Consider the following 23,169-nt stretch of genomic DNA (forward strand, 5'->3'; position numbering starts at 1 on the left):
AGGTTAAAATGGAGAAAAAGCCATTAAGGAGTGAAGCAAAGTGGAACAAAGACAGGAAAGACAACAACGGACAGAAAGAGAAAAGAAATATAAAAAGAGAAATGATAGTAAAGGGATCAGCAGGGAAAAATAGAAGAACAATATTTATATTATATTATATTTACATTAATAGTCTTAACTAACTGCATTAATAAAGTGTTTTAGAAATACTGAGGTCATGAGTGAAAATTCCACCAAGCACCCTAAAACACTCGAAGCAGTCCAGTGTAAAAACGGTCCACCTAACAACAACCACCGATCTGTTTGTATCTGTAAAATGGAAATTTACCAACAAATGCAAATGAATGACTTTTTTATTTTTGACCATTCCTGGATTGGTCATGAGAGACGGAAACGTCTGCAACAGACTGTGACTAATAAAAAGGTCACGGACCACCTTGTGGTTTTGTGGTTTCAGATATTGTGTTTGCTAATATTTGAAGTGTTGCCATGGAGATTGTTGGTGGGTCGGTCGCCCATTTCAGTCCAGACTGAATTTCTCACCTTGGATGGGTACCGTGGTAAACACGCCACCTGCTAAACATTTGTGTGAGAATTGTCATAATGAGCATGTTGCTGCACTAATTTTGGTCCGGCGTTATGGAGTTCATTTCCTGCCAAAAACAAACAAAGAAACCTGTTTTGCAAATCCTCAATAATTCACAAACAAACAATGTGGCTTGAGACTACAAAGCACCAACAACTGCAGCATGTTGTTCTGCAAAAACAAATCATACCCATCAATACCTAACATGTTGATACATCATGCTTCAGAAACGACTACAGCACGTCTTACAAGTTAAAGAATTATATCCTGAAAAGACAGAAAAAAATATCATGTGACTTTCGGCACGATCTTTTTACCGTGATTGTGCTGAAGGTTTTCTCATATTCCTAAATGGTGATCCTTTCCAACAGGAACACAACAAAAACTTTAGGTAAGGACCACACTAAGGCAGGCATGTCAAATAAAAATAAAAGGATTTATTCATTATTTAATTAATTTGTCCAACTTTACACACAAGAAGTCTGAAAAAAATGATATTTGTTCGATTGCATTTCAATTTACAGAGCCTACTCATGCTCCTGCGTTGATTTAATACCCCTGTGACCGTTCCCCTCTACGTGACTCCACTCAGGTTGCACTTATGTCGAGTCAGGTAGCCGGTAATCCTCTAAGAGCTGGTAAATTTTCATTGTGCGTCACCAGACTGTCCCAGATCTGGGTTGTCTCCGTCGGGACCTCCGTCTCCTCTGTGGATACGTCCACACAGTCGCTGCCGTCTCCTGTCTTCAACACAAAACCCGCCAGCCTGCTCATGCACCTCAGTTGATTACCACTTTGATTTTAATAACCGTGTGACATGTTCTCTACAACATGGCTAAGTTCAGGCCTCTAACAGCTTACCAAAGTGTCATTATACATGTTATATTTTCGATCCAACACCGTAGTGCTGCTGTGGAGTATCGTGTATTCTGCAACCTTGACAGGGTGCTCGTGAGTCCTGCTTTCGGTGTCACTGGGAATTGAGGATTTAATTCAACCTGCCAGTTGGAGTGGATGCTGTGTAGAAACCCGTTCCTCTTCCAAGACGTTCCCCTTGTGACACAACACATCGTGTGTGCACCCTCGGTAGTGAGCAATTATTCACTTTTTCTTTTGGTCGTATATTGGCATTTATTTTTATTTTTTGACAGAGTTTAAAAAGTTTTTATCTTCTTTGGCTGTGAGGATTAGACACCGTCGTACCATTCGTTCCTCTCAGCGAGGGTGAACCAGAGCTGAACGCAGCAGCACAGTCGAGGAAGAAAGTCATCTCTTTTATAAAACCCTTCCTTTCTCACCCATGATCTTCTCACCATACAGTATACTCTCTAATGAATACAGGACTGATTATCTTGTACAGGAGAGTGTAACATCAGCGCCGTGAGGCATCAGGCATTCGTGTTGTCTGTTCCGTTTGGGGCTGAATCATCCCGGCGTTGCAGTCCAACGCCACCCGATGTGAGGCACTTAACAAACGAGTCCAACACTTGCTGAGCTACTTGTGCGACACTGGCGGCGTCTCTCCAGGGTCACACGGGGATGGGGATGGCTCGGGTTCCACGTTCTTGCTGACCTGTTCACTACCTGCTTCTAATGGGTCATATTTTAGCTCCCGTGGCATTGACAAATGGCCCCGCTCTAAAAGCCCTGTCCGAGGTGCTGAAACTCGGTTGATCTATGACTGAGTCCCGCTGATAAATGCCTCCCATCAGTTTGCGCGTGACGCCGATTCATCACGGCGCTCGGGTTTGTGTTGGGAATCCATATTGGATTTTTAATGAAAGAGAATATAATGCAATTCAAAGTCAATGGGTTTGCTAGTGTCCTCGCACACGTACACACCCATTAAGGTACATTACACTCATGCCTACAAGCACACACAAAACAAACCATCTCACGCTTGTTGTGCTGTTTGAGATTGCATTGCATTTCTCTAACAGTGTTACGGCCTCGAAGGGAAAACCCTGTAATTGTGTTTAGAGCAGAACTCACGTCTGCTGCCGTATGATTCAGACATGAACACAACAAGACACACGAGTCTCATCCATACAAATTTGTACTTTGCATTTTGTGGACAACATTTTTTTTTTGAGGCCTTAGATATATCTCAAAAGACATGTTGTGTTGTAGAAACTTTACAAATTTAAAGAGAAAAGATGGTAGTTATAAGACACCACACAGGTTTAATGAAAAATGTATTTGTTCATAAAATTGTTTACATTGTAGTCAGTTTTATTGTACACTAGGCTAACATGTTTGTTTTTTTTTGCTGTTATAAACTATCTTGCTTGGCACCATTTAATGTAACACAGCAAAGAAAATGCTTTTTGCAGACATCAAAGGCGCGTGGACAAGGTATTTAAGACAGAGTAGTTCCTGTGCTGTGCTTTACTCTGGTTGCACTGCATGAAAGACCAGTAGCCATGTAGATTATAGTCAAAACATCTGCCTGATTAAACTCTAATGACACAGTTTCAAATACAAAATAGTCTCTGCTTTTAGCCAGTTATGCGAGTGTGGATGAATTTTCCCTTTAAAGCCGCCTTGCAGAGTTCCAGTGCAAAATGACCGACCAAAGGTTGTGGAAAGAGGGCACCTAAACCGGTCAAGTGTCCCTCAATCTACATCTTCACTTAATCCCAAAGTTCATTTCTTACTCGGAGTTGTCCGATAAGTCTATTACAGTCGCCCTCACCTTGATGCCGGACACACCAAAGTCAAGGAAAGAAGAAGAAGAAGAAGAAGAAGAAGAAGAGGAGGAACGAGTGCCGGGAATCAGCAACGGTTCAGTTGACTCCGCTATCAATTTCCTGTAAAACACTTGGCTGTACAGAGACGTGTAGATCACAGAGCAAGCCACAGCAACCACGATAAATAACACAGCACAGGTAGCCATCACCAGACCGTCCCAGGGTGGGCTCGCATCCCTCGGGACCACCGCCGTCTCCTTCGTGGTCACATTGACACATTCCCTGCTTGATCCCGGCTGCGTCGCGACACAAACCTGGTAGCGACTGGACGGCTTTAATTGTGTGATCCGATACTCTTTGACATCAGCAGGGAGCCGGGCTGCAGATGGCATCAAGAAGTGGCTGCCCTCTGATGAACTGGACCAGTTCAGTTGTGATAGGAAAGCACCAGCGCTCTCCCAGGAAACCATAACAGAGTGAGTCTGAACAGATGTGATGTACACATGTAGGAGTTGTCGCGAAGGCAGGGAAGTGTATCCGTCCACCAAAACCAGCACAGACTTGAGGTCTGCCCCGACCAGATTGTGGGCAACGCAGGTGTATGAGCCGCTTTCCTCCTCCGTGGCATCATAAATGTCAAACGTTCCCTCCGGGTGCATGTAATATTTATCGGACACGCTGCCAGGCAGGACCCTGTCGCCTGACGGCGTCACCCAGTAGATCTCGGGCTCCGGCTCACCGAACGCCCGACAATGCAGCGACACCGAGCTCCCTTTACCGACCTGAACCCGATCCGGGAGGCTCACAGGCGAGATCAGTGGGAGGCAGATCTCCGTCATCTCCCTGAAGTGCACCTGTCGGACATGCCGGCCTTGGTACTCCGGGGGTTCCTCGCAGAACAGGGAGTCCGGCTCCATGAAGCGAACGCTGGTCCTGTTCATGTTGACCCAGCGGATGACACAGTCGCAGCGGATCGGGTTGCTGTGCAGGCTCACCTCTCGCAGGTTGGGCAGGGTGTCCACGGTGCTGCGGTGCAGCGCGCTCAGAGCGTTGCTGTTGAGCATCAGCGTCTCCAGCCTGGGCAGCTTGTGGAAGGCCTGCGGGTGGATGTAGGACAGCTTGGGGTTGTTGGTGGCCTCGATCTTCGTCAGCTCCGGCAGATTGTTCAGGGCAAAACTGTCGATGGATACGAGCTCCGGCATGCTGTTGATGCCGAGCTCCTTGAGATGCGCCATGTCCATGAAGTCGCCTCTCTGGATTCTCTCAATGGGATTCTTGTTCAAATCCAGAAACTTCAGGTTCTGGACTCTCATCAGCGCTGCTCGGGGTACTCGACTCAGCAGGTTGTCAAAAAACGAGATGCTCTCCAAGTTGTCAAGACCGACCAGAGTGTTGTCTGGAATTTCTGTCAAATTCACCTTGGCGAGTACGAGGCTCCGCAGGTTAATCAGGGGTTTAAAGTTCCTGTCTGACAGATGGATGATGGGGTTTTCTCCCAGCATCAATATCTCCAGGTTCGGCAGCGGCTGAAACCACTGACTGTTGATGCTTGTTAGTCGATTGGAATTGAGATGGAGCCTCAGCAGCCTCGTCAGGCCCTGGAAGGCCCCGGAGCTAATGGAGGAAATCAAGTTGTGGTTGACGTAGAACTCCTGGAGGTTGGGCTGAGAAGCGAGGCAGCTGTCAGGAAGCTCCTGAACCCAATTCTCCTCCATGTGGAGTGACAGCAGCTGGGGGAGAGACCCCAGACAAACATCGCTCACAGAGGAAATGTTGTTCTGAGACAAGTCGATTTCACTGATGTTGGCCAAGTAATCCAAAGTTTTCTCCACATTAACAATGTTGTTTGTCTGCAGCAGCAGCACCTGTGTTTCTGAGGGGAGCCTCTCCGGTAGCGCTGAGAGGCCCAAGTCATTACAGTCCACGGTGGTAGCCTCGGTGTAAATAGAGCTGGGAGAAAACCAGGGTCGTATCTCACATCGACACAATGCGGGGCAATGAGTGGGCCCCTCAGAGGCCAGAACAAAAGCAACCAGAGACAGTTCAGCCAGCAAACAGGCCACAACTGCCGTCTCCTTCATCTTGGCCCCTTATTCCCTTCAGCCAGTAATTGGCCCGTATGGAGTCAGCTGTTAGCGCTGTTAACTTCACAAATAAAAGCTCATTTGTTACTGCAGCAAGACAGAGTGGATTTCTGCTGACGCCTGGTCCCTGAAGCTTCGGGCCCTGTTGTCTTCCAGCTCTTGGCAAAGGGAGGCAACCTTTTCCGTTCAGTCTGTGCCAGGTTGTCATGCACACTGCGATATGTCAAGGTCGATGTATCCTTCAGGGAGCGGTGCTGTGAAGTGAAGGGGTGGTTGAGGTATAGCGTGGCTCTGGCTGGGGACGATTCCTTCTGCCTTCCATCATTATTATCCTCTGTTGCTGTCACCGGTGTCAGTTTCCATCTGGGGAGACAAGACACAAAAAAGGCCAATATAACATGCTGCTGTTGAGATATAAAGGCATATTGACATTTAGGAATATTGAGACATATTAAGCCTCATTTGACATTATTGCTTTCCTCATTCCATCTGAATTGTAAGTTATGATTAACCCGAGGTTATGTATATCATTTGACAGGTTCCAGAAATTGTGTTTTGGAGCATCTTTATGTGGCCGTCGAGGCAAGAAGACTGATGAGCTGAAGTTTTTCATCACTTTTCACTCAAAACATTCAAATAAAAGAGTCCTAGAAAAGATGGAGCTCTGAGAGGAAGCTCTAAAGTCATTGAATCAATAAAAAATAAAAAAAAAGCATTTCAAGTCTCCACCTCCCTCCCTCCCTCCCCCCCGTGTTGTAATTAGCAGATCCTCGCCGCCCCCTGAACTTCTCTTCTGTTGTGAACAATGCACCTGCGCGCACTTATCAAATCATCCACTCAACAACATGCAGACAGTTTTCCACAAGCTGATGAACACCACCTCATGGTGCTGTACATCCTCCGCCCATGTCTGCTGTGAAGGCTTGTGCTTCTACTGCTTAGCTGCTTTCTGCATAATTCATGAGGCGCTGAATCAACGTTGGTACAGGTGATAGGTCCGTGGCGGGCTTTGCCTTTGTCGACTGCACATATTGATGTTTTGATTAATTTGTGACCTTGAGTGCAGAAGCCACGGCGGAGTCTAGGACAGTAGATGAAGCTGTCGGTGGAGGCTGGAGCGGCCGGCTGCTGATGAGAACGAGCTATGACACTTCATGCATACATTAACTTGTTCATGGCGGTCTGAAAGAGTTCCTCTGTCACTTTTTGCCCCCCGTCGTCATCTCTCTCTATGTCCATCTGTCCCTTCATCAGTAGGTACAACTTAAGTACTTTTCCTCAAGTACATTGTACTTCATGATAGTTTTCATCCAACATTTGCACTGAATAATATGTTGTTGTTTTTTTTAAATGTCCGTCGTTTCATATTCAAGGACTAGACAGTTATATTTTGATTGAGAACTGAGCGCTGAATTCTGGTTTCCTGGACAAGAGGATGTTTTTAATCTGTTTCTGGTGAATCTTCCAGTGTAAGTCAGCAGAGTTTGAGTTAGCCCAGTTTAACCTGCAGGAGTTTCTGGAGATTCTTGCAACATCAGAGAAAATGTTTCTGTTTCGAGAGACAAGATAAGATGCACAAATAACATGTAACCGTATTGCACGTTTAACTTACACAATAGAAACGGTTTCATTGAAGTCTGCGTCTCAAACTTGCAGTTGAATCATCCAGTATTTGAGGTGGTAAAGTAGTTTTTACAGCAACATACTTTTTTTTTATACTCTCTTCTTAATCCCACAAAGACCAACAGTGTCACTCTGTTTCTCAGTACTTTCCGGCGTGCTGTGTCTGAGCTCTGACAGAAGACTTTTACAAACACAAGTGTTTCGGAGGTCGTAACCGGTGTCGAGGCCGTTTGTCAGTGTTTGGGACTTTTCCTCCATCTGAGATCAGATGTGGGATCAGCTGAACAGGATGTGGGAGGCGGTCTGAAGGTGCTGCTGCAGGAGGGAACGGCCTGCGAAGTGTCTCTGCCTCTGAGGGTGGTTGTTTGTTTTTACCTCATCAGCTGTTCGCCATTCTCGTGATGCAGCGTTCACTGAAGGAGCATCACAACCCATCCATCTTTTTTATTTTACATCCAGTACCGACTCTACTAAACATGATGGCCCTTTTGCTGCTCTCTTTCTGCACTACTTAGAACTACTAAAGTTCCTCTTGGTGCTTCACCATCTTTAGATTTCCGTTGCCGCAGTCTTTACGTTTCTCTCAACTTCTCTTTTCCTCTCCCAGTTTCTGGGACTCGACGGCGCTGCGCTCTCATGTCCTTTTACAGGAATCAGCAGGGCGTCTACTTGTGCTAATTAGGAACAAAATGGACCCACTTTCAACTTGGGATTGATCAATATAAGAACACAGGTGTGAACAAATCTGTGGTTTAAGAACATGTCATGATTCTGAGAGACTTTTCTCAGGACTTTTGTTGAGGAATCAGAAACGTTACCAGATTGTTCCTGTTGCATGTAAACGCAGCAGCATGACACGCACAGAGCCGTGAGTACCAATTTTAAGTTTCTTCATCAACATCAGTGCCTGAGTTGCACACGTTATTGTGAGCGCTTCTTTGGGCGCATTTATGTTTTGACCATAGACCTGAAACTGGAGCAGACACATCAGATTTTAAGCACTGAGCTAGCGGGGAGCTTTGATTCTGTTGTTGCGGGTGTGAAACTCGTGTGTTTTCAACATGCTGTGAGCTGGTGCAATGTCATGTTGGAGAACCCTGTTGCCATTGCACCACATTTTAGGTAGCCTGGTGCCACCCTCCACAGGGAATCGTTTGCAGCCGCTTCATCCTGCTGGGTGTAGACCTCGGGTTCATTTTATCCAGTCAGCATGCGGCGAAACTGGCCACGGGCCATGTCCACCAAAGGTGTTTTTTCCTGAGCACAGCATATTTTTAAAGTTGTTTTTAATGAACGCCAGCAGACGTGCCTTCTTCGGGAACACCTCGCCCGGCTCATAGCTTCATCGCTGGAGACTTTCTGAAGCATTTCAAGGGTCTCTGTTGACGGATTTCCAGAGTTAGACTGAGGTCTATTGTGAAATTGCAGATGCGTTGAACCGGTGGTCACAAATACAACTCTGTGCTGATGTTGATCAAGCAACGTCAAATGGACTTCTTGCTCACGAAGGTTATGGCTTCCTTCTGCTCCATGCCACTATACATAATGTCTGTATATAGAGCTGTCTGTCTGTCTCTCCCCTCTGAGTGAAGCATCACACACCCCTACAGCTGCAGTGACAACAACGTTAAAACTAATTAATCCGCCATTTCAGCTCAGAGCTCCTCATCCAGTCAATATATGATGAGGCTCCATTAGACAGTTGTTGTTGTTTTGTTTTTTCTTTCACATTTACACATCCTTACAAGGCTGCCCTCCATTTCTAATCATTCATCTTTGTTTTGCTCTTAATAAAACCTTCCATCTCCGTTGGAGAGGAGGAAGCTGCAGTGCTGTACCTCGCATAACAGAGATGGAAACAACAGGTTAATGTATAGTATTTAGGTAACAACTAAAACAACGTCCATACTGATGAAGCAGCCTGGCTTGAATGTTAAATGGACTGTTTAATAGTGGATGTTTTCTCTTTGGGTTGGAGAGACGTTGCTCTCAGGAGACGCTGCCGTATGCTAATTTCATTTCTCCTGTTTACTTCCACGATGCTCACACACTCATTTCCCTCTTATTACTTAACTCTAAAAGCCTGCAATGACTTCCTTCATTTCCCCTTTACGCACACACACACACACACACACACTCGTGCAGACACATAAAATGGAGAGCAGAGTGGTGAATGACACTTATGATGCTACAGCTTGAATATAGTTATTGTTATGAGTGTATGTTGGATGAGGAAAAAGAGCAACTTGTGTTTATTGTTTGTCAACTTCATCAGGTTTTAAATGTTCTTATTTTTACTCAAAAGCCAATTTTATGGAAATAAGCTCCAGATTTGATCCAATGTTTACAGCGACATATGCAGCATACAGTAGTTGGCAGCTGGGATTCAGATTCCAACCAGCGGGAGGTGCGACGTGTCCCGGAGGTTGTGTTCACTTTAACTTCATCTATCAGGGCTGAACTACCGTTCACACTGCGTTTGTGTTCTTGGATTTGTCAGCGACTTGGGGCGATTTTTCATGTTACAATTAATACTACATACAAGCTAACACTTACTGGATGTTATATTCATTGATTCCCATGTCATTTTAGCATTAGTATATTTAAATTTGACACTACATGTCTGAAACTGAAGATTTGTTTCATCTTTGGTATAATAAGATGAACTGTGAAACGGAGAAAGCCTGAAGGTAATGCTGGTATTTGTATGGTTTTGTGGTATTTAGTGAATGTGGATTTAACATTTAAAAAAAACAGTGTAATTTGTTTCGGTTCCATAAACACAACAGTTATGCAATTTTCTATCTATTAATATATTGTGTTCCCATGAAAGTTAAAAAACACAGTTGTTTCCTGGATGATATCCCGACAATAAGACAAACCTGTCAATATATATATATTTTTATTATCTTCTCTCACCTTTTATGATTACTACCAGTTGGAGCAGCTGTGAACACAGTGAAGCAAAACACAGGCCAGACAACCCGTGCAGTGTCTGAACACATGACAGTCAGTATCACACACACACACTGCTTTGGACGCCAGTGTTTGTTGACATTCTTGTCTCCGGGAGTTAGCGCCCGGACGCTTCTTTCTAATGACATCAGACAGGTTGTGAAAGACGGCCAGCTCTACTCAACACGTAGTCGGCTTTGTGTCTGAGCTCATTCAGGTTTCCTCGGCTCAAAGTACACATCTGCTTTCCTAAAATACTGGTCAGTTATTGGTACTTCTGAATAAAATGTTTGACTTATTGTCCAGTTTGTGACCAGGTTAGTTAGCCATGACTAAGCGTTAATCACCACTTTCTGTATGTCGATGAAGTAGTTTCATGGTCTGACTGGCCACTGATAACATGTAACCATGCAACCCAGTATCACGGCAAAGCGTGAAATAGACACGCCCGTCCACTACAGCAAAACGTGAGACAGCCACGCTCTGGTCTCTCCAGGCAGTTTTGTCCCAACCATGTGTTTTCCCCAAAAGTTTAATTTCCCTGTAAATCACATGGCTGTACGCATGCAGTAGGTTTCATTTTCGTTCACTACATGAAAATGTGAAACTGTCACGCCTACACAAGCCAAATTGTGGCTATTTGACATTTTTCTGCAGTGGACGGGCGTGTCTATTTCACGTTTCGCCGTGATACCGGGTTGAAACATGACAACCAGATTGAGTAATGTCACATATACAAACCCTCTCTTTTAGCTCATGTTTCTCTTTTCTGAATCCAAACTGTCCAATTTTACCAAAATACCAAACGTTATCTTTGAACACCAGCCTTGCAGGATTATTACTCGCTATGCAGACTAGTGAGGCAGTAAAGCTCCAAGTCATAGCCTTTTACTTGACATCCCAAGCTCCACAGCGTCACTCAAAGCTGTATTTTCCTGAAACGTCATGACCTCAGAGGTCAGAGGTCGTAGTCTCTGCATTTATTTCGCTGCGTGGAGAAAGAGCGGATCTCCTACTGAGGGAACAGTCAGCGTTATCTGGCCGTGGCATTAGCTTTTCCCACTCGCAGCACATCGAGAGACGCTCCAACACACAGAAAAAGAAAAGAAATATCCCGTTGTTGATAAAAGTATTTCGTAATGCATTATACAACCTACGTACAGACCTGAGAGCGGCTGTGTTTAAACCAGCAGCACCGTGAGACGAGGCAATTATTTAAATGCTGAGTATTGACATTCTGAGAATGGATTTAATACACCCCAAATGTGAAATATTTATGTTTCCTATAGAGTGCAGAAAGAAGCCGAGTGCTGAAGCTCCCGGGGTGCTGCCGTCCTAACGTGGCAGACATTTCATAAAGTGCTCCCATTCCCCGATGTTTTATTCAGGACTCGGCGTGCTGCTATCACTCCCCTCTGAGCTCCTGCAAGGTGAAAACCATGTGACTCCGATTCTGAGTAATCATCAGGGTTCAGATTTATAGGTTGATTTGTGATTAAAGGACACTGAAAGATCCACTCAACACTTCAGATGAAAACTCTTCTTGACATGTTGGCATTTCAAAGAGTCAAAGTCTTTCAAAGCAGATATTCCACAGATTACATAATGTCCCATTAAAGGTTATCACCACTTCACCGATGTGCTATAACGCCGACTGAAACATTCGTTTTTCCATCTGTCGTGGGTAAACGTTGTTGGACGGTTTCTTTTTGGTCCGTTTTGTGGTTATTGTTGTCATTTCCTACTTTGTGCTGCATCCTGCAGACAAAGTTAAAACAGCCTGCTGTGTTTTAGTCATTAAAAAGCACGAGTCCTCCCATTTATTGCGTAATTATTTCACATATAGTGTCTGTAGCAGGAGGACAATGTATTTATTTTCCAAATTAAAAGACAGCAGGGGCAGATGGTGATTTAGTGATGTGTTTTACTATCCGGAGTTTGCACATGGGTGTTATATTTAGAAAATTGACCGGGATTTTATTTTATTTTCTCGACACACTTCCTCTCCCGGCCGATCTGCTCTGTTCAGGTCGCCACGTCGCCGAGCGCTTTCCATCAAACAGAGACTAGCCGCCTATCTTTAGTGGTTGAATGCAGGTGAATGAAATCAATGTTTTGGTGCTCACAGCGTGGAAACATGACATCAAAACATGCACAGCAACGGCTTTTTCTAAAAACACGTCCCCTTAGCTGCAGATAATCCGTAGATACTGCATCACTCTGAACCATTTTCCTTGTGACCATTTTAGACCATAAAAAAAGCTGCAGTAAAAAGCTGTTTGCCGTCAGGTCTGTGGATTACCCACGGTATCAGGGAGAGCAATTTTAGAAATGGGTAAATGTCACATGTTACAACACTGTGAATGTCATGTAACTGTTTGTTTTTGCAACTAAAATAGAGCTCTGCTTCATCACATATCTGTTCTATTCGACTGGAGCACTCAGTGCTGAAGATAAATACGAATAAATAAACACGAGCTGACACATTTACTGTTCAAGCATCCAAACATGGCTCTGATCACCTGACCTTTCCTTTGGATGAGATATCTTGTTAATAACTCAGCTGCCCCCCGATGGTTGAATGACCGTCAGATCCTCTGTGATGTTTATTAGCAGCTGTGTCTTTTTTCCATTAGACCTGGCTGAAAGTCTCAGTTTGACCCCCCCACAGCATGCTACTGTCCTTCAACCCCTCAACCTACCGAGAAAAGTGCCTCTGACTAACATAGCGAACACCCACCGATTTCATGTAAGCTGACCTTTCACCTCTCCGTGGCTGAGAGGAAACTACATTTCTCTTTTGCACATCAGCAGTGGAAAAAAGAATAGAAATATCTCGAAATGAGCTCATGTACTTTTACCTTTCAAGGACATCTCATGCAGCACATCTCAGCTTCAATCCAATTTATTTCTAAAGTGCTATCTAAGCTGCTCCAGACAAGATTTTGATGTAAAAAATAATACGTTTTATCTGCCTGAAGAGTGTCGGCACCGACTGAGGATTCTCCCTTTGTCCAAATGACTTTGTGCTTCCAACACCGGAGGGAAATGAGCCTGTCCTCGCAACAAAAACAACATCTGGGGTTTCTTCAAGTGACACGGTATGTATGTTTTTGCCATGTTCATGTCATGATTTACATGAAACATGAGCAGCCAAATCTTTTGGCAAACAACAGATTCTGTTGTTCAGTCTTGATGAAAATGTTCTCCAACCAGGAAGTTCCCACAATTTCAGAGTGAGGGAGCGCTCTGTCTCCATGACAACAAACTCAAGAAACCTCCAAACCCACAAAACGAGGACAGCAGTTTACTGGCTTTATTAAACATGAATACTAAACCTCTCTGAAAAACTAAAAAAAATAATGAGAATCATTGAATTAGTTATGAAATCAATACATAGAACGACTAACAAGCAATGTGTCAAATAATTCAAACTTATTTATTCTATTTTTCTACTGTTATCGTCTGCAAAACTTATTTCCCTTGCAGAACTTCCTTTATACTAATATCATTTACTATAATCATGCAAATCTTTGGGGCATATTTCAATGTAGGCTGTTTTAGATGAATGCTGTTTTGTATAAATGTGGCTATGTATAATAATATAGAATATAAATAGGAACTAGAATAGATAGACCCTGGGTTTATTTCTAAAACGTATTCGTGATCTAGTCTTACCTGTCCAGGATGTGATTGCTTTTATTTGAATCTATACAGGAAGACCAACAAATACAATTTTGGGTGTACTGAAATGAATGATTACGATTTAAAACTTGAGATAAGATCTTCGTAAGCAACTCCACAAAATACCACTACGTAAAGTTGCCTTGTAGTTTGATTTGACAGATTCCTGCCGCTGCTTCGCAGACAGAGTGATGATTTATAAAAAGAGAAAGCTGGAACTAATTCATTAGCAGAGGAGGAGTATTCCCTCCACCTGTTCCTGCTGAGCGCTGCAGTAAATCTGTAGGCATGAGAGTCTCATACGGAGAGTGAATTTAGCGCCGGATGATGCTGACGTCAAAGCTCAATCATAAGGAGGCAGATGGATTTCATCTTGGCATCTACTTAAACTTGTACTTATGCATGCGAGGGAAGAGCGAAGAGGCATAGTGGAGCAGTGGGAGTTCACTCTGTTCAATGAAACTGTTTGAATAAGTGCATCGAAAAAAGCACCAAAATGTACAGAAACACCGGCTCTCATACCTGAGCAGTGACTGAACACCTGTTCTCCACTGGATCAGAAAAAGATCACGTTCTATTGAAGTTAAGAAAGGAGAGACTGCAGAGAAATCGAGATGATATCTTTCAAAGTTACAGCGTTTAGTACAAAACTTCCTTTTATTTTCTACCATCTCACAACTGCAGCTCAAAAGTGAAACTCAATAGTTTTACAACGTAAAGACTTGTTTTCCTTTCTTAGACTGCTGAAGCCTTTTATGAGCCTAAGTTTGGGATGTTTATTTGTACTAAACAAGGACTATTGACTTCCACTAAAAGTGCATTAGAAGAGGATCTATAATTAACCCGTATGAACATGATGACAGCAAACAGAAACTGTTTCGATGTACAACCTCGTTTCCCAAAAAAAGTTGGGACGCTGTGTAAAAGAAATGTAAATAAAAACAGAATGCAATGATTTGCAAATCATGTAAACCCATATTTAATTTAAGAATAAACCAAAGACAACATATCAAATGTTGAAAATGAGAACATTTATTGTTCTTTGAAAAATATATGCTCATTTTGAATTTCATGGCAGCAACAGCGTCCCACCTTTTTTGGAGACAGGATTGTACTGATGGGCAGCTGAATGAAAAGTTTAAACATTTTAAAGAAATTGTATAAAAAAAAATATTTTTTTTTTAAAAAAGACTCCTACATTAACATGCTAAAAGTTATGATTGATTACATTACTGAGCAGCTGTCATCCTCATAAAATGAGATTACTGATTAATCGTCTTTTAATAAACTTGTGATCAAACCAGATAAGTAGGTCTTTATGTGATCATGAGACTGAATGCAATCTGGACTCAGTCTTGAATAAAAGCAGCGCGCGCACCCACACACACACACACACACACACACACACACACACACACACACACACACACACACAGGCGAACAGGTTGGGGTGTTGGACCTTCCATCTGTGCTGTTTGTTTTGGGATATCTTTGTTTTTCTTGATCTTCTCTCTGCAGAGATGTGACTGTTTGCCTCCTCTGGTTCAGGAATATCTAACATTAGATGATGTTGACATCTGACTGGGAAATGTTGCACCAGTCTGCCCAGTTAGAATTCATTATAGTGAGGAAGGGAAGCAGTGAAGACTTGAATAACTTGGACCGGTTTGGTTTTAACATATGACACGATGCTAAAATCTTAAAATCACGAATCACCCATCTTTGTACGTCAGACATCTTTGTACATCAGATATCTTTGTTCATCAGATATCTTTGTTCATCAGATATTTTAGTTCATCAGATATCTTTGTTCATCAGATATTTTAGTTCATCAGATATTTTAGTTCATCAGATATCTTAATTCATCAGATATCTTTGTTCATCAGATATCTTAGTTCATCAGATATTTTAGTTCATCAGATATCTTAATTCATCAGATATCTTTGTTCATCAGATATCTTTGTTCATCAGATATCTTAGTTCATCCGATATCTTTGTTCATCAGATATCTTTGTTCATCAGATATTTTAGTTCATCAGATATTTTAGTTCATCAGATATCTTAATTCATCAGATATCTTTGTTCATCAGATATCTTTGTTCATCAGATATCTTAGTTCATCCGATATCTTTGTTCATCAGATATCTTTGTTCCAACCAGACTGAGCTAGCTGTGCAGTTTAGTGTTTCTGTGGTTTGTATTTATTCAGTTGGAGACCATAAATCCTCTCTGTTGCTAGGTGGTTGCTAAGGGTCGGACTACTTCCTGGAGTAGTAAACATTGCGTAGGTTACATAAGAGTGTTCAGACGCAACTGATTGTTTTCCAGTTGTTTATCAATACGTATTGCCATGGAAACAGAAAACTTTTTATATTTTGAGAGTGAATTGCTCCACAATTTGAATACATTTTGATTACATGTTTTATTTAGTTGGTAACTTCTTGTATATTTGCAATATTACACTCACAGTTGTCCTTTAATGTCATTATTGGCATGACAGTGCGAGTAATATTTCTGGTTCATCTACTGGTTACTTTACTCTCAAATGACTGTTGATGGTCGGCCAGGTTAAATGAAAAAATATCAATACATTCAATGAGAATGGTTCGACTTTCAGTTTGCTTTGAAATGAACATCATTTAGAACCAATACGTTGATTAGACTCATTATCACCGGCTCAAGTTCACAGCAGAGACGTGAGCAGAACAGTGTGCACATCTCCGTTTCCTGTTTCCTCCCACTCTGTTTTCTTTCATTGATTTCTCTGGCTGTTACTGACATGAAACACAAAGGCTGTTGTTGCCAGAACATCAAGATAAGATCACAACTTCTACCTTAAATCCCCTCTTCCCTCCCTCCTTCTCTCCTGCCTCCATCCACCATCAATTCACTATTAAACGACCCCTCCGCCCATTCCTTCCCTCCCCTCCTCAACCCCTGCTACACCACCCTGCTCGTTAGCATTAGCATTCTTACTTAGCCTCCACTCCCACGAGTCTCGCTTCTCTTTAATCAGCCGCCCGTCTACTTTTAATTAACCTCACGTTCACGTGCATGTCGAACACACCGCGTAAACACACACGGGCGAACAGCGTGACCTCTGTTTGTTGCTTCATGATGGTACATGTGTAAAGCTGCAGTCACCTGAGTGTTCAGTGTGGAGGAGGCGGCAGCAGATGGGTTTTTACATCGACTCCGACAGGTCGCTGCATATAAAACTGCCGGTGCTGCGTTATATTTTCACACTCGGTTTCATGTGTGGCTCTGACTGATGGTGAGCCGGGCCGGAGGCTGCAGACGCCTTCGGCAGATTCAACCAATACAGTTACATAAAACAGTGTTGGGACAAAAATCAACCAGCCGAGGAGCCAAAGAATTACTGTTTGTCTGCTTTTACCGACATTTACGTCCGTTCTGTCCAGTTAGGCACCAGATTAGTGTCACTAGTCTCCGGTTCCTGAGTTGGTGCGATGAATAACGGCCACAAACATGTTTTTGCAGAACATTTGACCTTCATCATTTTATCCTAACAGATGTTTCTGGGTACTTTTCTCATACTTTGTGCATGAATTCTGGAGTTATGGCTACAAACGAGTTTGTGAGGTCACTGTAACCTTTTTGGCCCCAGAAAATTGAATCAGGTGAGCTTGTTTGATTGGTGTTTTGATTGTTCTTGGTGGATGTTTGAGCCAAATCTGAAGAAAATCCTTCAAGAAACGAACTCCGACTTTCACTCAAAGCTTCAGTTTTCTTCGCTTTCAATACAGTCTGGTAACTCGGCTGGTGTTAGCGATTGCACAGCCACGGACCGATCAGCAACCGCTGTCGGTGGTGAACTGCATTTGTCCCGCCACTCCTTCACTGTGATTGGACGGCTGGTGATCGTGAGGAGGACAGGAGGACACATTGTTAAGCTCTCACTGACCGGAAAAAAAAAGACCGAACGTTTAGCGTGAAGCTTCTAGCTTTTATTAAAACAATTTTAAAAATATGCCGTAGGTAGTTGCAGCGGTAGCAGAGCGTCGGCCGGTTTCGGCGCATTCTGATTGGTTGAAACTAACGAGGTCGACGCCCAGTTGGATGAAACGACTGAAAGCGATTCTCGATGGAATGCGTGAATATTGGGTCGGGTTCACATCCGGTTAGTCGCCGACACGGAAGCATAACAAATAAATCCATCAATATCTTACTGTCCAAAAAAGGGTTTATTCTACATATTTCCATTCTCTGTCTGCGGCTCTCAGCTCAAAGCCCATTGGTTCATACTGAAGACTTTAAGAGAGGCTCAGTACTAAAGCACCAGTTCTTCATGATATGTTATGTAACATGTCCTCAAATATTGTGTCTACAACATCTCCACATGTTAACTCTACAACATTTAAATTAAACAACATCATACATCAGTGGTCCATTCTCTCCAGAAAGATATGTGGAAGAAATGTCGCTCCTACCGCTAAGTTTAAACAAATAAAATCCTTTTCTGATCTTGTATTGCTGTCGTGAAGGTCTGGTGATGGTTTGGCACGGACCAAGTTGGTTAGGAAAGATCATATTTGTAGTTAAAATATCATATTTTGTCAAAGTTAGTGTAGCTGCATTGGGGCTACACCAAAAACCAGGTGGTTGAGGTTTGGGAATGACGGCAGCCATTATTAGAAATCATTGTTGACTGTCAGTAGAAATGAGAAATAAACAGCAATCTCCAGCGGTGAAGTCCCACGTCGCTCTTTTACTCTCCGTGGAAACAGTCTTAACTGCTCGAAGGCATTTTCACTTCAACGTAAACATACAGTGTTTCTGGGTCTTTGTGTGGTGACGAGTGATCCGTCTCCATGTGGGTGTTCAGGGTGGAGAAGGGTGGAGAAAAGAAATCTACTTTAGTATTCGTAAAACCTCCTGATGCTCGTTTACAAGATACAAACTTCAAAACACGTCCCTCCACCACCCTGACCTCCTCCACCACCACCACCCCTGACCTCCACCACCACTACCCTGGCCTCCTCCACCACCACCACCCCTGACCTCCACCACCCTGACCTCCACCACCACTACCCTGACCTCCTCCACCACCACCCTGACCTCCACCACCACCCTGACCTCCACCATCACCCCAACCTCCACCACCCTGCCCTCCACCACCACCACACTGACCTCCACCACCCTGACCTCCACCACCACCACCACCCTGACCTCCACACCCTCACCTGCCACAACGGAAAAATAGAACGTATTTTCTTATCAAATTGCTCAGTCAGTCTCCACCATCACTTCTACGTAAGCAGGTTCTACACAGTCAATTATAAAAAGATAACTCTGCAGTAGCACATTTTACGGTCAGATATAGTTCATGCAAAAACATAGTTGACAAAAAGACTACAATAAAATATCTGCAGGTGTTATCATATCCAACAATAGAAGATCTAGATAGTCTCGACTGAAAAAAAACAAGATATAGCATGAATGTCTTTCCCTTATAAAGATGAAGATAAGAGCTTAAAAGTGAAGGTCGTGAAATTACCCTGAAAGTAACCGAGGGTTCATCCTGTTCATCTCTTTTGCACTAGAGATAAAAAAAAAAATATATATATATATATATAAAACTGCTGCAGCTGGAAAGATTTAAACGAGAATATTGTGTGTTTTTGCTGCTTTCATATCGACTCTATAAATGTGATGGCGTTTTAAAGAGTGAACACATTTTTGCACATTTAAAGTTGGATAAAGATAATTTTTTGGAAAGTTGCCCGACAACTCTAACAGCTCCATCTTTACACCAGCATCCAACAAAATGTAACTACACCCATCTGAGCACCCTTTGGCATGTTGGTGTTGGACTTTGAAGGAGCTGTGATCCGGTACATTGTCGGCATATTATTATTTTGTTGGCAGGGGAACGCTAATGCACGACTGACCAACAAAAACCTGCTTTTAAATGGTTTGTTTCTGTTATTTCAAGCGCACATTATTAAGATAGTTATGTGAATACACTCTGCTTGTTACACACACACTAAAAATAAAAAGATTCCAGTGTGAAAGATTATTATTGTGAACATCAATCTGCACACAAGCAGATCTGTTTCCTCTGCAGAGTTCTTTTCTATTACTTGGCAGATACGCCGTGATAATGGCAATCCGCCAAGGTGTGAGCGTGCCGAGCTTTCACAGGGAATGGGAGATGACACGATGATTGATTTGTTTCATGTTATGCCCAAAACACACCAATGATTAATGAAGAGAATAAGTACCACCGCTTTGAAGCATGTGCCGTATTTTGAGCTCAGATTATCCGCTGATAAACGAGCACAAGGTGACATGGACACATTTGAAATGCATTTGCAGGATGCACTTTAAACCGTGTGCTTAGATCATTAAAATATACACAGCAGAGTTTTAGTGCTGTGGTCTGTCAGAGGTTTTGAATGTAGGTGAACCTGTTGTTTCTAAAGCAACATCAGGATCTGAGAGGAAACAACAGACGTGCTGAAATCTAAATGTTGACATCTCAATATCAATAGGAGACTCAGCAAAGGTGATCATGTTTGTCAGAAGCAACTCCATCTCATTACGATTTCTCTCTCTGCGTGAATACCAACGAGGAATATTCCCTTATATTAATATCTGCTCTATAACCCTTTATAGCTTCCAAACGATGCAGTATATTGTGCTCTCGTCCTCTGAATCCCATTAGCACCACAGTGCGTCTGTTTCTGCCCAGTTTTTCTTTGAAATTCGCCCAACAAATGCAAATACATCAAATTGCTTGGATTGAAAATACAAAACACTGTCACATTTGAGACATCCTCATTTTTCTGGCAGTGGCATTTACTGCGGAAGTGTTTTGGTATAGACAGTATTACCATTTGTTTCAGACTGCATTTGCTTTTTGAGAAATTCTCCTTTTAGCATATCTCAAGGAAATGGAGTAAATATTGCAGAAAAATTATAAAGTTATTACAAAGTTTGAGATAGACCTTCTTTTCTAGAAAATATTGCTTTTACATCTAAATTTGAAAAATATAGAAATAATTGTCAGACAGTTTTTTTTTATTCAATGTTTTTAGGCCCAGAAAATTAGAGATATACATGAAAACAACTCAAGTTATTTCCCTGCCAAAATTGAATCCTGGCAAAATAGACTAAAAAAAAAAACACTTTTTTTTAGAATGTAGAAAAATGACAAAATATACAACTAAAATGTAGAAATTCACATGTTTGTGTAAATGTAATAGGTTTGGTGAATGAATCCAACTTATCCAAGATATTTATATTTATATAAACCTTTACATTATTCCAGGTTTCTTCATTATCTGGAGTGGAGGAAGCTCCTTTTTAAGTGAAAGTTCTGTAAAACAGATTTTCTCTGATATCTTTGTTATTGTTGCGACTATAAAAGTGCTCATTGTGCAGAATATTCCCCGTCATATTATTGACTCATTATTATTGATGAATTGAGTTGTAATAATGTAGGAATTTTAATGTTGAATGTGTGACATATGTTATCACATGTCGAACATTACATACAGCATGAATGAGAAATACTCAGTTGAAGTACAAGGACACAAAATAGCAGTCAAGTACATTACTTTGAGTAGATTTACTTTGATATTCCGCCACTACTTGCTGGACCTTCAGTCCTGCAACTAATTCTTAATGTTTCAGTGCTAAATATTTGATCGACTTGGATGTAATTTGTGGTGTAAACTCAGGCTGGTCCGGTCAACGTGTCCTGGAACAGTCTGGGTCCAATTCAACACAGAATTTCTATTGAGATTTATTTTATTACCGGAGAGCTTAACTCATCAAATTACTGTATGGCTGCTCCAACAGAAAAATGATTATCAGTGATTAACAGGCGGTGTGTCAAATACCAGCTACAGATTTGTAAGGTAACCTTATTCTTGCAGGGAGGCATTGTGTCGACATACAGTAACTCCTGTGTGACTGTTTGTGCCCATTAAAAGAAATCCTCCTCTGTTCATCTCTCATTCAGAGAGAATACCCTGAGAAAATGGCCTGCACTGTCATTACTTAATTAGCACAAAGTCACGTTGGAGTAACCCTCACGCTTTTGTCACTTAAATAAAGATAGTCTGTTTTCCTCGTACCATCTAATCAGAGCAAATGTGAAGCGAGCCCTCTGAGAAATCATGAGAGGAAAATCAAGGATGAACACTGACGTACGACTTGTGGAGCTCCGGAGAGAAGACGGCTGCATCTTTAGTGTCGGAGTCTGGCGCTGCTGCATGTCGATGTAAGCAAACCCGAGAGCGTGTTTGTCGTCAGGAGGCTTCAAACTCTTTCACTTGACCCCCATTTGGGGGGGGGGGGGGGGGCAGCGGGCTGGATGTCAGTGGGAGCACTTAGAGCTCTGCTATTAATTATGAGCGAGGTTTAAATAGAGCAGTAGTGAGGAGGGAGACACGGGGAGGATCTGCTGAATTAGGCAGCCGGTGGTGTGGACGTCCCCCCTCCTGTTCGCGCAGATCACCCTGAAGCCGATCCGGTGACCTGCACGTCTCAACTCTGCCGGCGCCGGGACACATGCGGGCAGCGCCGGGACACATGCGGGCAGCGCCGGGACACATGCGGGCAGCGCTGTGCCTCATCACATGTCGCCTCATCACATGTCGCCTCATCACACGCCAGTCTGTCCACACCGGCTCAAAGCGCTCCGGAGGCATCAGTTTCCAGGGGGCCATGTATTCTCCTAATGTCTTTAAACCTGCCTCTCACCCTTTGACGCATCTCATCCCTGAATCTGTCCTGCTTCTCATCACTTTGACCCCCTTCAGAAAGATAAAAAATGCCCCCCTCCTGTCCGCTAAAACCGGCTTCATCAGCTCTTGTTGCACATCAGACCTTTCTCTGACTTCAGGGGATGAACCTGTGGAGTGACACTGACAAGACTCCGCCGCCTCCGACACATCTTCCTCTCTTTCAGCAAGAAAGCACGCGACAAAAAGAGGCAAAAACAGCGATCAGAGACTCATCGTTCACATCAGCACGAGGACTGATGGAGGAGCTGCAGCGTCCTCACACTCATTCAAAACCTGCGACAAAAAAAATCCCCAGCCCTCTTTTCTTATTCCCCTCAGCTGTCAGAGCCGCAGGCTGAGTCGCCACAGAGCTCAAGGACTACCGCAGTCCTCCCAACACACACACACACACACACACACACACACACACACACACACACACAAACAAGTCATATAGAAATCAAACACTCACCAGCAGAAGCGGTTTCCATCACGTCCCATGCACCATGCAGCAACACAGACTCAGCAGGTATTCCTGGCATGGCTGCAGCAGCATGGAGCATGTGTGTGTGTGTGTGTGTGTGTGTGTGTGTGTGTGTGTGTGTGTGTGTGTGTGTGTGAGAGAGTGTGAGAGTGAGAGAGTGTGAGAGTGTGTGTGTTATTTAAGGCATACAGCGCTGCATGTTAACATCCAGAAGCAGCAGCAGCTATTTTTCTTGTTTTTCCTCGAGTATCTCCAAGAACAAACGTCTTCTCTCTTCTGCTCTCCACAGCGACAGAGATGTAGGGAG

At 43.1% G+C, this 23,169-nt stretch overlaps 2 protein-coding genes across 3 annotated transcripts in view; one reads left to right on the forward strand and one right to left on the reverse strand.

Annotated features, from left to right (window-relative positions):
- The window catches only part of immp2l (inner mitochondrial membrane peptidase subunit 2), a 121,808-nt gene that overhangs the window by 82,428 nt on the left and 16,211 nt on the right, over window positions 1-23,169 (forward strand). The gene's annotated exons all lie outside the window — the stretch shown is intronic.
- On the reverse strand, window positions 1,004-23,169 carry lrrn3a (leucine rich repeat neuronal 3a). Its single transcript, XM_069162281.1, has 2 exons — window positions 22,851-23,169; window positions 1,004-5,723 (listed from the first exon to the last, which is right to left on the reverse strand). Exon 2 carries the CDS (start codon window positions 5,355-5,357, stop codon window positions 3,240-3,242), a length of 2,118 nt encoding a protein of 705 aa, XP_069018382.1. The 5' UTR covers window positions 5,358-5,723; window positions 22,851-23,169; the 3' UTR covers window positions 1,004-3,239.

Source organism: Embiotoca jacksoni, unplaced genomic scaffold, assembly GCF_022577435.1.
Source record: "Embiotoca jacksoni isolate LCO1_2020_lvr unplaced genomic scaffold, fEmbJac1.0.p SCAF_3, whole genome shotgun sequence".
Classification (NCBI taxonomy): domain Eukaryota; kingdom Metazoa; phylum Chordata; class Actinopteri; family Embiotocidae; genus Embiotoca; species Embiotoca jacksoni.

Excerpts from the sequence above, each read along its gene's own strand:
- lrrn3a (XM_069162281.1), bottom strand. The coding sequence starts at position 5,357 with ATGAAGGAGACGGCAGTTGTGGCCTGTTTGCTGGCTGAACTGTCTCTG.